This window comes from Moschus berezovskii, chromosome 17, assembly GCF_049115385.1.
Source record: "Moschus berezovskii isolate FMDL1 chromosome 17, NW_MosBer_1.0, whole genome shotgun sequence".
Taxonomy (NCBI): Eukaryota; Metazoa; Chordata; class Mammalia; order Artiodactyla; family Moschidae; genus Moschus; species Moschus berezovskii.
In genome coordinates, this window is record NC_142476.1 from 41439042 (window position 1) to 41453577 (window position 14536).

Here is a 14536-nt window from a genome sequence, read left to right on the forward strand (position 1 = left end):
TTGCCGCTGTCCGCTAGCCCAGTAGCTCGCAGACTCGCGCTCACCTTAGTTACCTGGACTGTGAGCTTAGACTGCTGGAGTTTCAATTCAGTGAGTCTGGGCTGGCACCTGTATTTCCAACAAGTTCTCGAGACGCTCAGCGCGGGAGCCCACCTGGGAACCGCGGCCCCGGGAGCCCACCGCACCCGGGGGCAGACGTGCCAGGCGGGCAGGAGGCGCGCGTTGCCGGGCAGAGCCGGGCCACGCGCGCTCCCATTGGCCGCAGGTGGGGCCGCACCCCGCCCTACAGGTAGTCCGCCCCGCGCCCCGCCATTGGGCCGCAGCTGCGGGGTCCCCCGGGGATTGGCCCAGGTGGCGGCCCCGCCTCGCCCTCATTGGCCGCAGGTGCCACCGCCCCCGCTCCGGGACCGCCCGCCCCGCCGATTGGCCGCCGGCGGGGCCTCGGGTCGGCCATGTTCGGACACCCCCCGCCCCCGCGAGGCCTGACGCTGGACTCCGTGCGCGCCCCCCGCGCGCGCCCGCCGACCGCGCCCCCGCCCCTCCCCGCCCCGCCCGCCGCCAAGTTTCTAGAGTTGGCTGGACCCGAGTCCCTCGGTCCGTGCGCCGCGCGCTCCTTCCGCGTTCCGCCGTCGGCCCCACCTGCGGCCCGGCTCGGCCGCCGGGGCCCCGTGCCATGGCCCGAGCGTCCGGGGCGCGGCGCTGACGGCGACCGGCGGAGCGCGCAATGCCCAGCAGGACGGGCCCCAAGATGGACGGGAGCGGCGGCCGCGTCCGCCTAAAGGCGCACTACAGCGGGTGAGCGCTAGCGCCCGACGGCGGGGCTCGGCCGGGGCGGGGGGCGTGCGCGTCGAGACGGCGCGGCCGAGTGCAGAGCCGGGCGCAGGAAGCGACCACGCTGGCCGTCGGGGACTGTGCCGCCTCCGCTTCGGGAGGCCGAGGTTTGGGGGCAGCGGGCGGTGGGACGGGAGGGCGGGGACAGCGAGGCCCCTCCGGGCCCAGGGGGTCCCAGGAGCTTTGGACGCGCCAGCGCTTAGAGACTGCCCCGGGCGATGCGGGCGCACCGGCCTTATTTGTACTTCACAGACGGGAAAGCTTGCGGACAGGGCTGGGTCAGCCTGCACCCGCCCTCCCGCCCTGACCCCGGCGCGGAGTCGCCGGCCAGCTCCGAGCGCCACTGCCTCTCGGGTCAGCGGGTCTCTCCCCGCTCCGACGGGATTGTCCGGGGCTGGAACTTGGCCGGAGGGGTCCGTGGCGCGGAAGACGGGCACCTTGAGACTCTCCGCGTCCCCGGGCCCCGTGTTGACATTCTCCCTGGGAAGTTGGCCAGTATGTTAAGGCCACAACCTGTAAGGAAGAAAGTTTTCGTCAAATTGTGAAGACTGCTGGCAGGTTTTAAAAGCTGAGGTTTTCTAAACTTTTCCCAATTTATCCGACCAGATGTCTCAGTTTAAGACCACTTCACGTGCGGGAGAAGGGCAGATGCGTTGAGCCGTAGGGGTCGCGTGAATGGAGGGCACCTGGAGGACCTAGGGCCCTGCGACCGTCCGCACTCGGTGCTCTTGATTTGACCTGCCTCCCTGTGAAATGGGGCGAACCGGCGTCCATAGGGGTCAGTGGCCAGACCCCTGGACCGGCCCCGGCGCTCGCTGGATTCTTGGCCGCTGGACAGCCCTGGTGGGGTTGGAGGAGGCTGCGGCCGGCAGCGCTGTGAGTGCAGAGACTGGAGGAGAATGAGGCTATCTGGCTGTTGCAGCTTTCTGCTCCTGTTGGTCTCCAAGAGCCCCCAAATCCGGCGGCTGCCTCCAGGGTCGCCTCTGCGGGGTTGGGGGGTGGGGAAGCTGAACGGCACCTGCAGTTCAACTTCATAGTTGTGCTGTAGGGCCTGGGGAACCCCAGCTCTTGACCTGGAGAACACACCTCATTCGGGTGTCGGTCAGGTTGTGCCTGCCCTCTCTGCTGTCCTCAGCCTGACCACCTTGGGAGCGTGGGGGTGGAGTGGTGGGAGGGGAATTGGTGGCGGTACCCTAGAGAATAAGGATTTGTTGGTGGGGGATGACTGGCCATCCCACCTGAAGAGGTTGAGGGGTCGTATCTTCTGGCCTGTCAAGGTGGACCGCAGGCTGGTGAGGTGTCAGCTGGGTCCCAGCCTCGGGCCTCGGCTTGTCCGAGAGGGAGGGGTGGCAGTCACACATCAGACAGTCCTCTTTCCTGTCCGGAACCGTGGGATTGAGCAACTAGTGACTGACTATGAAAATCAGAGCCGATCCTTAGCCAGAGGAAGTCCACACCCTGAGAGGCCAAGGGCAGGTGGGAACCAGACCCCCAGCCCTCCACCCAGGGACGAGTTCCAGTCGGCACTGCGCCCAGGGAGGGGAGGGAGAGGTGGACTCGGCCAGTGTCCCGGCAGTGCTCTAGGAGTCCCTGGGAGTGCTGGCCGAGCAGCCTGTTTAGCTGCCCCTCCCCACCCACTTCAAGCTTGGGCCCCTGGAGAGCACTTTGGTTACCTTGGGAAACGTGACCTGTTGAGTCTGGTTTCCTGGAGATGAGGCCACACCCTGCACTCTTCCCTCTTCTTCCCCTTCCAACCTGCGCCCCTTCCTCTCTCTGCCCCAGCCCCCTCCTTTTCTCCCCTCCCCCTCTTCGTTCCTCTTCTTTCCTCCCCACTGAGGCTCCCACCTCTTTATGCCTCCTCCCTCCTTCTGCGTTCACCCTTCTCGTTTCTGCCCCAGGCTGACTGTCCCTTCCCTGTCTGAGCTCCTCTCTCCTCCCAGTGCTCTTCCTCAAGGCTCTGCACTGTCGCCTGGGTTGGGAAACTTAGTCCTCAGGGATGGTAGACCTGATGCAGGCTCCAGAAAGTGTCCACCAGAATCCTCACTCACTTAATCCAAACCCTGAGGTCCAAGTGAAAGTTTGTCCCTGCCCTGTGGCCCTGTTCTGTTTAAGCACCCAGGCCGGGAGCTGAGGGTCAGATACACTGGAGACACTATTGTTAAAAATAGGGGTCTTCAGGCCCCCTCCCCGAAATGGCTTCTGCAATCACCCTTTCCCATCCCCTCTCCTCCCCAAGCCCTCCAGAGGCTTGAGATTAGGGTCACCCCCTCGCCAGTGGGCCTTTGGAGGGTGTGGTCACTGGAGTCTCAGGGGTGTCCTGTGTTTTGGGGGGTTTACGGGTGATGTGTGCTGGGTTTGGAGACCCTGCTCTGCCTGGTTTTCTGAGATCGCAGAAACGACCTGGCTGGATCTTCTTCTCTCCAGCTCAAGCCTGGTTTCCAGAACTCAAAGCCTGGGCTGCACGTGAGGCTTGGGTGGCCCCATAGGTGCCGCCCCTGCCCAGGGCTCTGTCTGAGCTGTTTGCTCAGAGAGGCTGCCTATTTCCAGTTTGGGGTGATGCTTGGGGTGGTGGTCAGAGGTCTGGTCAGGGAGTGGGATGACCTTTCCCTGCTGTGCTCAGGTTGTGTGGTGGAGGGAAGAGCTAAAGTGCTGTCACTGGGTGATGAGCTCAGAGCTCAGGGCTCCAGCCTGGTGTTGGTTGCCTCCAAACCACTGGGGAGCTATCCATCTGACCTCTAAGCCCTGAAGCACCAGGCAGGGGGACTAACTGCCACCTGGGGGTAGAACTGTGGGAAAGGGTGGTGGGGCAGGGACAGATCAGGCGATGGGTGGCAAACTCAGTTCCAGAGCTCCCCGAGGCAGGGGGACTGATGGGTGTGCCGGTTGGCACAGGTGCGAGGTCTGAGCAGCGTGGTGGGCGTGGGAGGGCTTGGTCTCTGGGGCCCCCACTGATGAGCCGTGAGACCCCTCTATGCCTCAGTCTCCCCATTTGCCAAGATGCCACAGGCTGTGGTGAGCTTGGGGCCCTGGGGTCTGAGCAGATGGGGTGGGTTCCAACTGTGTTCCCACACCCCCTCGGGAGTGAGCCATGGGCTGGACATGGGCTGCCATGAGCACCCAGCAGATGGGTCCTGGATCCTGGTGTCCCTGGGTCTGTTACCTGGTGGACCGAGATGCTCTGTCAACATGCGTTTGACGGAATTCAGAAGCCAGTGGTGTTAATGCTCAGTGGACCCTGTGTTTCTCTTGTTGGGGGTGTTTCAAAACTTTTTTCAGAGGCTCCCACCCTTGTGGTGTCAGATATGGGTAAACTTCCCCCTAACTTCAGTGTATCCTGTGTGATTCCTGCTCAGAGTCTCAGCAGATGTACGTTTACCCATGTCAGTACCAGCCCTGCTTTGGGTGGTAGGTGATGTGGGGACAGTGTGTGTGTGTGTGGGGTGAACACCCCTCCCTCCCTGTCCTAGGGAGTCAAGTGTTCCCTGGTGCTGACTTACCTTACCTCTAAGGGCCATTCTCAAAGGCTGACCGTGAATCCCTGGGCTGTCTTCAACCATCCAGCTTTTACATCCCAAGTGTGGATGAAAAGATATATAAGACAGTGGCATTCTGGGACTTGGTTTTCCCAACAAACTGGCTCTGGAATTATGTTGTGACACTACCAAAGGCAGTTGTCGAATGGTCCCTTTAGGATTTCAAGAGGCTGTGGCATTGGGGTAATAAGTTATCCCCCCTCCCCATACCTCCCACCACTTCCCACCTCTCAAAGGCCCCACACCCTGGATACCATGTGGCCCTGTTGGCACCATCGAGGTAGTGGGATGATGTAATGGGAAGTAGATGGGGACACAGTGGAAACAGTGTCAGACTTTATTTTTTTGGGCTCCAAAATCACTACGGATGCCAATTGCAGCCATGAAATTAAAAGACGCTTACTCCTTGGAAGGAAAGTTATGACCAACCTAGATAGCATATTAAAAAGCAGAGACGTTACTTTGCCAACAAAGGTCCGTCTAGTCAAGGCTGTGGTTTTTCCAGTGGTCACATATGGATGTGAGAGTTGGACTGAGAAGAAAGCTGATCGCCGAAGAATTGATGCTTTTGAACTGTGGTGTTGGAGAAGACTCTTGAGAGTCCCTTGGACTGCAAGGAGATCCAACCAGTCCATTCTAAAGGAGATCAGTCCTGGGTGTTCATTGGAAGGACTGATGCTAAAGCTGAAGCTCCAATACTTTGGCCATCTCATGCGAAGAGTTGACTCACTGGAAAAGACTCTGATGCTGGGAGGGATTGGGGGCAGGAGGAGACGGGGACGACAGAGAATGAGATGACTGGATGGCATCACCGACTCAATGGATGTAATTTTGAGTGAACTCCGGGAGTTGGTGATGGACAGGGAAGCCTGGCGTGCTGTGATTCATGGGGTAGCAAAGAGTCGGACATGACTGAGTGAGTGAACTGAACTGAACTGAATGAGGCCTTTGGGTTTGAACTGAACAGTCTGTCCAGCTGCGCCCACCCCTCCTGGGTCCCCTTACCCTGTCGTTCGGCCCCTCGGAGGCAAGTTCAGGTGCCGGGATGTGTGTTTCTGCACCAGGGCACTCATAATTCACATGGCCTGTGGGCAGTGGTTCCAGGGTAGGGGGGGAGCTGTCATACCCTTGGGGACAACACAATTTCCTATATTTGATCAACAACTTGGTTAGTTGGTCATCAGTATCTCATGTGACTTAAACGTGCTCCCTGGTGAGACCTGTGTGTCCTCTCCGCCCAGGGACCTCCTCATCACCAGCCTGGACTCCGCCACCACCTTCGACGAGCTCTGCGCAGAGGTGCGGGAGATGTGCCAGCTGCACCCGGGCCACCCGCTCACCCTTAAGTGGGTGGACAGTGAAGGTGGGCCTGGGGGGTATGGTGGTCGGGCAGTGGTTCTCTAACCCTGGGTGCGGCCCCTTCCCTGGGGAGGTGGACAGCCCTGGGATTAGGCTGATTCAAATTAACTAGCTTCCTGTTTCTGGGGAAGAGGCTGTGGCAGGTCACTGAGGGACTAGGGGGTGGGAATGAGGGTCCCTTGGGGGCGGCCGTCGCCCCGCAAGGCCAGCTCTGGTGCTGGGCCCTGGGGAGAGGCTGCAGGAGTCCCCCCCACCTTGTGTGGGTCTTGACCTTCCTGACCCCCTTCCTCATGTTCCGGGTTTTTCTGGTGGGTGATTTGCTAGCTGAGCTGTGGTTTCTCAGGGAAATGGGGAGGGGAGGGTGGCCAGCGCCCTAAGGTCCACCTCTCTTTTCCTCTCCCTCCCTCCTTTCCTGTAGCCAGACACACGTCTGAGATAGTGGAGGGTTTGGAAGACAGTTCAGGAGAGCCTGCCCAGCAGCTCTCAGCCTGGACATGGGAGTAGGGGAGGGTGAGGGCAGGCAGACCTCTGGCCACGCCCCTTCCCTCTGAAGCCAGGCCACGTTGTCCTTGCTCTGATTGTCCAAGCATCTCTGCTCCTCTCCAGCCTCAGTAGACAAGGAGCCCTTCCTTCCGGTCTAGGACTGGATAGAAAGGGTGCTCATTCTCTCCCAGGCCAGGAAACCTGCCCGGCTTGGCACCCCATGTGGAGCTGTGGGTGAATTCATTGCCATTCTGGGGCTTATTGGTTCTGACCTGGGCCTTTGGGTTGGGGGGGGTGATTTGCTCTGGGATCGGCCACCTCTGCCCTGGGCGGCTGGTCACCAGCAGCAACACTTTGCCCTCCCAAAGTTGGGTGCCCACCACCTTGAACCCCTTTGCCCTGGGCCTGCAGTGGCCTCAGCTGTGTCTCTGTCCGCCTAGGTGACCCCTGCACTGTGTCCTCCCAGATGGAGCTGGAGGAGGCCTTCCGCCTGTCCTGTCAGCACAAGGACGAAGGGCTCACCCTTCACGGTCAGTGCCGGCCAGTGGGTGGCCTAGGGATGGGGCTGGGCACTTGGGCGCTTTGTTAGACCGGAAGCCACACAGATCAAGGTTTAAGATCTTAGGATGCAGAGGATTTAAGAATGTGGAACAGGAAGCAATTTGGTTGCTCTTAGGTCTTATTATCCCAGATAAAAACCGCTCTTACTTGTCAGGAGTCAGTAAGGTGTCCTCTCACTGGACACGGAAGCCTGGGTTCTGGTGGTTGGCCCTCACTCCCCATCCGTGTGCAGGGTTTCCAAGATTTTGCCATAATAATCATCTGGCAAGAGCAGGCCATGGGGCTCCATGGGCAGTCAGACTCAGTGCAGGGCTCCTTGCGAGGCCATGGTGGTCACTGACCTTCACTCTCTCTTTGGCTCTTTCTGCATGCAGTTTTCCCCAGCATCCCCAAGGAGCCAGGCATGCCCTGTCCTGGAGAAGACAGTGAGTACCGTCCTCCTGTGATGCATGTCCTGGTTGTGGGTTGGCGTGTCTGTTATGCCAGGGAGGGGAGGATGGGAGCCAGGTGGCCTGGGGTTCAGTGCTCCTCGTGAAGTGTGTGAGGGCAGAGTGGGCAGCTGGTGTGGCCTCACAAGGGGTTCTCACTGGTGCCCCTGCCTTTGGCTGACTGTGTTCAGGCACCAGTGCCACCATTGGACAGGGTGTCGGCTTGGCCAGCGGTGCCATGAGGAAACATCCCGGAAACACCCTGAACTCCCCAGGCAGGCAGGACCCTGGCTGGGATGGCTGGATGCTGCTCCCGTGTGTCTGTCCCGACTCATACTGGTCCCATTCTCCTTCGCGGAGGGTCTGTGGGTTGATGGTGAGGTCCCAGGGGTAGTCTATACTGACTGGAGCACAGAGAAGCCTACAGGACTGTGCTTGGCCCCTGGCATTGGGCTGAGGGCATGCTGTGGTGCCAGGGGACTTAGCTCAGCCCCTTTCCTGGCAGGGGTCCTGGGTGGACTCTGGGTGCAGCAGTGCCGCAAGGGTGGGAGCAGATTCCAGCAGCGGCCGGGCTGAGTTTGTGTGCACCCAGAGATGTTCAGTGGGCCCTTGTGTGTGTGAGTCCTGTATTTAGGGGAGAAATCAGGGCTGAAGAGAGGTTTGGGGGTCGTTGAGACCGAGGATCGGAGTGGCCGGTGAACAAGGCTGGCCCGGGGTCCCACAAGGAGAACCGGGGACCCTGAAGGTGTACCAGCAAGGCTGGAAACCAGCAAGGCTGGAATCTTGATTTGTGGAATCCTGGCAGAGGGGAGCAGGCAGCCTGAAGAGGCCGGAGCAGCCCAGAGACTGGCAAGAGGTGCTGCCCCAGTGGTGGTCGTGGGGGTGGACCTGAGGGGCAGTTTGAGGCGGGGCAATGTGAGGAGCCCCAGGACGTCCCAGCTGGTGTCAGACTATGGTAAATAAAGCTAGAGGCGGCAGCGGGGGTGGGGGGACCTGGAGATTCTGAGGCCTGGGAGAATCCCTGAGAAGTGGGGGTTGGGGGCAGTAACAAGTCCTTTAGGTGAGACTTTCCAGCTAGAATGGGAGGGGCTGATGGGAGGCACCTGTGCGCATGTGCAGTTTTGCTGTGAGTATACTTGAACCTGCAAGGATATGGTCAAAGCAGGACCTTGTGGGGTGGGGTGGGTGGCCAGAGAGGAGCCTGTTCGTGGGGGGCTCATGGATGGATGGGCTGCACAGGGGCTTTGGGGTCCTCATCCCCATGTGACTGCCCCCGCCTGACCTCCTGCCCGGGTGCCCATGTCTCCTAGAAGGGGCAGCATCACATTTGGGAGTGCTCACCTGTGTTTTCAGACACACGGAAAGGTAAAATGAGAGAGATGTTCCTGTTGGAGACGAGTTCCCTTCCACTGTGCTCTGTGGGCAACTCTTAGCCACAGTGACAGGCTGGCTCACTGCCCAGAGCCGTCTCCAGCAGCCAGAGCTGGCTCGGGGCACAAGGGACACCCAGCACCTCTGTGTCTCAGCATACCCAAGGCAGGAGCCAGCCGTTGGCTTAGCCCAGGGCCCTGGCTGTGCTGCCTGAGTGCTCAAGTCTGCCCTTTCTGTTCCCGCCTTGGTGCCCTCCTGTCTTGATCGTCATGTGGATGCCGCCCCTTCCGAGGTCTCACATAGGGGATGGCAGTGGGGGCTGCACTCAAGCACCCTGGTGACTTCCTGGAGTCACGGGGTCTCTGCTGGAGGCTGACATGGGATAACGTGTGGGCAGGGCCATGTCCCTGTGTGGGAATTCGGGGAATGTGGTGCCGTCTCTGCTCGCCAGAAGGTCCTTGAGATGCTCACCCAGGGCGGCTCTGAGGCTCCAGGCCCCTCAGTGTTGTTGGAACATTCCAGCAGTGCTGCGGGGGATGGGGTGGGGGGGTGGGCGGAGAGGAAAGTGGACAGAGAGTGAGAGTTGGCATTTCCTCCATGTTCTGCTCGTCGGGCTCCCTTGTGATGCTGCTCTTGGGCAGTCAGGATGGCCCACACTGGTCCCCTCAGGCAGTCAGAACGACTCGCACTGGTCCCACCATGGCCCAGCTACAGGTGTGATTCTAGCACCTGCATCTGTGTTCACTGCCAAGGCCGTGGCCAGTGAGAAGGATCAGGCTGGTGGGATCAATGGCAGCCTTGATCTGGGTCAGGACCCCATGTGGAGGGCTGATGGGTGTGACAAGCCGTGGCTGGAGGAGGACATGCTGCAGAGATGCAGCTGCAGGGGCGCCTGGGCACATTCGACCGGAAGGGCCGCGTCACACCTGCCAGGCCTGTGTTCCTGGCAGCAAAGCCCCTTCTGTGCATGTCCAAAGCCTGAATTTAATCAGTTCTCTCGGGTTTTTAAAAAATTGTGTAAAGCACACCTAACATAAGACTTACTATTTTAACCACTTTGAACAAATTCAGTGGCATTTAGTAAGTCCACCACCTCTGCCTGCTTCTGAAACACGTTCGGGAAGGAAAACTTGAGCCCACGAGCAGTCACAGCTCCAGTGTGCACCCCATGATGGTCAGCAGACTGCGCCATCTCTATGGAGTCACCCTGTGTAGACATTGCCTGGAACGGGATGTACGACATGTGGTCTTTTGTGATGGCTTCTTTCACTCAGCGTGATATTTCTGAAGTTCATCCATGTTGTAACACGTATCAGAACTTCATTCCTATGATGAAATACATGTAAATTCACCATCTTAACAGTATACAGTTTGTTGATATTAACTAAATTCACACTGTTGTGCAGCCATCCCCACTATCATCTCCAGAACTTTCATCTCCCAAACCGATGCTCTGTCCCCATGAAACACACACTCCTCACCCAACTCCCAGCCCCTGGCCCCCACCCTCCCACTCTCTGTTTCTACGATTTTTGACTCCAGGGAGCTCCTAGAAGTGGAAACACATAGGAGTTTTTTTCTTTTGTGTCTGGCTTGTTTCATTCAGCATCGTGTCCTCAGGGTTTATTTGTGCTGGAGCAGGTGTCAAATTCTCCTCACTTTTTAATGCTGAGACATATTCCGTTGTATGGACAGACTGCTTTCTGTTTATCGGTCATCTGATCATGGACATCTGGGTTACTTCGTGTTTTAGCTACTCTGAATAACGCTGCTGTGAACACAGGTGTGCAAATATCTCCTTGAGACTCTGCTCTCAGTTCTTTTGGGTATATATGCACAAATGGAATTGCTAGGTTAGAGGATGAGATGGTTGGATGGCATCACTGACTCAATGGACATGAGTTTGACCTAACTCTGGGAGATGGTGAAGGACAGGGAAGCCTGGTGTGCTCTGCTCCACGGGGTCGCAAAGAGTCGGACGTGACTTAGCGACTGAACAGCAGCACTGCTGGTTCTGTTTTTCATTTTTTGAGCAACTGCTGTGCTGTTGTCTGCGGTGGCAGCACCGTCTTCCATTCCACCGGTACTGTGCTCAGTGGCTCTCCTTGCCTCCTGTTTCCACCAGGGCTCATCTCCTGTTTCTGACACTGGTTTCTCTGGGCTGTGCCAGATCTTCATTGCTGCCCTTGAGACCTTCCTTGTGCAACATGGGCTCTCTTTTTATAGTTGGGGTGTGCAACCCCTTTGCTGCGGTATGTGGGATCCAGTTCCCTGACGGGAGATGGAATCTGGGCCTCCTGCGTTGGGATCGTGAAGTCTTAGCCACTGGACCACCAGCATAATTCCTCCCCAGTGCTTGTTGTTTTCTGTTTTGTTGAGGGTACCCTTCCTGATGGATGTTAGGTGGTATCTCATTGTGGTTTTGATTTTTGTTTCCCTAAGGGTCAGTGATATTCAGCATCTTTTTAGTTCTTGTTGGCCATTTCTTTGGAGAAATGTCTACTCAAGATTTTTGCCCACTTTGAACTGGGTTGTTTTGTTGTTGAGTGTTAGAAGTTCTCTACCTACTCAGCATGTCAGATACACAATTTGCAAGTATTTTCTCACATTCTGGTTTTTTCCCTACTTCATTTGTGGTGACAAAATTATAAACTTTTCATGAACTCCAGTTTCTTCTTTTGTTGCCTGGTTTGCTGTTGTTGTTCAGTCGATAAGTTGTGTTGGACTCTTTGCAGCCCCATGGACTGAGGCACACCAGACTTCCCTGTCCTTCACTATCTCCCGGAGTGTGCTCAAACTCATGTCCCTTGAATCTGTGATGCTATCCAACCATCTCATTCTCTTTCACCTCCTTTCCTCCTGCCCTCAATTTTTCCCAGCATCAGGGTCTTTTCTAATGAGTCAGTTCTTTGCATCAGATGGCTGAAGTACTGGAGCTTTAGCTTCAGTCCTTCCAATGAACATTTAGTGTTGATTTCCTTGAGTTTTGACTGATTTGATCTCCTTGCTGTCCAGGGGACTCTCAAGAGTCTTCTCCAGCACCACAGTTCAAAAGTATCAATTCTTTGGTGCTCAGCCTTCTTTATGGTCCAACTCTCACATCTGTGCATGACTACTGGAAAACCAGAGCTTTGACTATATGGACCTTGGTCAGTAAAGTGATGTCTGTGTTTTTTAATATGCTGTCTAGGTTTCTCACAGCTTTCCTTCCGAGAAACCATTGCCAAATCCCCTGTGGGGAGGCTTTGGTCCTTTGTTTTCTCCTTAGGGTCCTTGGTACATTTTGAGTTGATTTTTGCACATGATGCTAGATAAAGCTCTGGCTTTGTTCTGTTACCTGTGTACGTCCAGTTTTCCCAGCACCACTTGTTGAAAAGACTGTCCATTCCCCATTGAATGGTCCTGGCGCCCTTGTTGGAAATCATTTGACCAAACTTGTGAGGGTTTATTTCTGGGCTTTCTCTTCTGGCCCATTGGTTCATATGTCTTGTCTGTATGCAGCACCACAGTTTAGATCACTGTCAGTTCAGTTCAGTTCAGTCGCTCAGTGGTGTCCAACTCTTTGCGACCCCATGAATCACAGCACGCCAGGCCTCCCTGTCCATCACCAACTCCCAGAGTTCACTCAAACTCATGTCCATTGAGTCGGTGATGCCATCCAGCCATCTCACTCTCTGTCGTCCCCTTCTCCTCCCGCCCCCAATCTTTCCCAGCATCAGAGTCTTTTCCAGTGAGTCAACTCGTCGCATGAGGTGGCCAGAGTATTGGAGCTTTGCAGTAATATTTGAAACCAGAGAATATTCATCTTCCAGCTTTGTTCTTCTTCAAGATTTTTTTGGCTATTCTGGATCCCTTGTGATACCATATGAATTTTAGGATGTTTTTCTGCAAAAAATTGGGATTTTGGTGGGGAGTACACTGACTCTTTAGATTACTGTAAGTAGTATTGGGACTTCCTTGATGGCTCAGACTGTAAAGAATCCACCTGCAATGCAGGAGACCCTGGTTTGATCTCTGAGTGGGGAAGATCCTCTGGAGGAGGAAATGGCAACCCATTCCAGTATTCCTGCCTAGAGAATCCTGTGGACAAAGGAGCCTGGCAGGTTATAGTCCATGAGGTCACAAAGAGTTGGACATGACTGAGCAACTAACACTTTATTGATGTCTCAACAATATTAAATCTTCTGGTCCGTAGACATGAGATCTCTTTCTGCTTATTTATGTCATTTAATTTCTTTCAGCACTGTCTTATAGTTTTCAGTGTACAAGTCTATCACCTCCTTGTTAGATAATATTGTTAAGTATTTTATTCTTTTTTAAAAATTTTATTTTTGTCTGTGATGGGTCTTCATTGCTGATGGGCTTTTCTCTAGTTGTGACAAGCTGTTAAGCTGTTTTGGTGAATTTGTTTATTAGTTCTAACATTGGAATTTTAGGGGTTTCTATTTTATATGTGAAGAGAGATAATTTTACTTTTCAGTTGATAATGCTTTTTATCTCTTTTTCTTGCCTAATTGCTCTGTTAGAACCTCTAGTACTTTGTTGAATAGAAATGGTGATGCTGGGCATCCCTGTCTTGTTCTTGTAGGAAAAGCTTTCAGCCTCTCTCCATTGAGTGTGGTGTTTCCTATGGATTTTTTGCGTATAGTTTTTCTTGTGTTGAGGTGGTTTCTTCCTGTGGTATGAAAAGTGTTTATGGTCCTCCTCCCTGGTTTATGGCAGGGAGCTCCTGAAACCCTTGGAATCTCCTGAGTGATAGGTGTGTCTTGTCATTCATTAGCAGTTGATTCTGGGTAGAGCCCCTGATAGCCTCAGGATGGGGCTGGTCACTGGGAACACCCAGAGATTAGAGGGTTGGAACCTGACCTCCAGGGAGAGGCAGGGGGCAGGTTGAACTAATCTCTGGTGGCCAGTGATTTAATCTATTGTGCCTCTGTGATGAAGCCTCCATAAAACCCCAAAAGGATGGGGTGCCGAGGCTCTCTAGTCGGTGACCACATGGAGATTTGTGGGGAGTGACTCCTGGAGAGCCTCACACCTCCCTGGTGCATCTTGCTTCTGGCTGTTCCTGAATTAATCTGAGTTCTGTGCTCTGCTCTAGCAAATTAATTGAATTGAGGAGGGGGTTGTGAGCCTGTAGCCTGTGGGTCAAACCTAGACAGCATATTAAAAAGCAGAGATGTTGCTTTGCTGACAAAGGTTCATCTCGTCAAATGTATGGTTTTTCCAGTTGTCATGTATGTATGTGAAAGTTAGACCATAAAGAAAGCTGAGCAACGAAGAACTGATGCTTGTCAACTGTAGTGAAGACTCTTGAGAGGCCCTTGGACTGCAAGGAGATCAAACCAGTCAATCCTAAAGGAAATAAGTCTTGAGTATTCATTGGAAGGATTGATGCCAAAGCTTCAATACTTTGGCTACCTGATGCGAAGAACTGACTCATTGGAAAATACCCCGATGCTGGGAAAGATTGAAGGCAGGAGGAGAAGGGGATGACAGAGGATGAGATGGTTGGATGGCATCACCGACTCGATGGACATGAATTTGAGCAAGCTTTGGGAGTTGGTGATGGACAGAGAAACCTGGCGTGCTGCAGTCCATGGGGTCGCAAAGAGTTGGACACAACTGAGCAACTGAATTGAACTGATCATGTGGGTCAGAAGCCCAGGCATTAGCCTGGACTGGCAGTTGGTGTCTGTAGTTGGGTTGGAAGGCAGTCTTGTAGAACTGAGCCCTTAATGTATGGGATCTGCCGCTGCCTGCAGGTAGATGGTGTCAGAATTGGTAGTATGAGAAAAAACCAGATCGGGTACCTGCTGTTCCTAGTTTGTTGAATATTTTTATCATGAAAGGATTTTCAGCTTTGTCAGTGCCTTTTCTGCATCAATTGAAATGATCATTTTTTCCCCTTTGTTCTATTAATGTGGTTTGTCGCATTGATTGTTCATCTTTTTATTCCAGGAATAAATC

At 54.9% G+C, this 14536-nt stretch overlaps 1 protein-coding gene across 1 annotated transcript in view; it reads left to right on the forward strand.

Moving 5' to 3' along the window:
• Window positions 1–489: 489 nt before the first annotated feature.
• PRKCZ (protein kinase C zeta) overlaps window positions 490–14536 on the forward strand; it is a 103435-nt gene continuing 89388 nt past the window's right edge. Inside the window, exons 1-4 of the mRNA XM_055419381.2 lie at window positions 490–795; window positions 5606–5727; window positions 6647–6736; window positions 7142–7192. Of these exons, the coding sequence (XP_055275356.1) occupies window positions 725–795; window positions 5606–5727; window positions 6647–6736; window positions 7142–7192 (334 nt within the window). The 5' untranslated portion in view covers window positions 490–724. The remainder of the gene's footprint in view (window positions 796–5605; window positions 5728–6646; window positions 6737–7141; window positions 7193–14536) is intronic.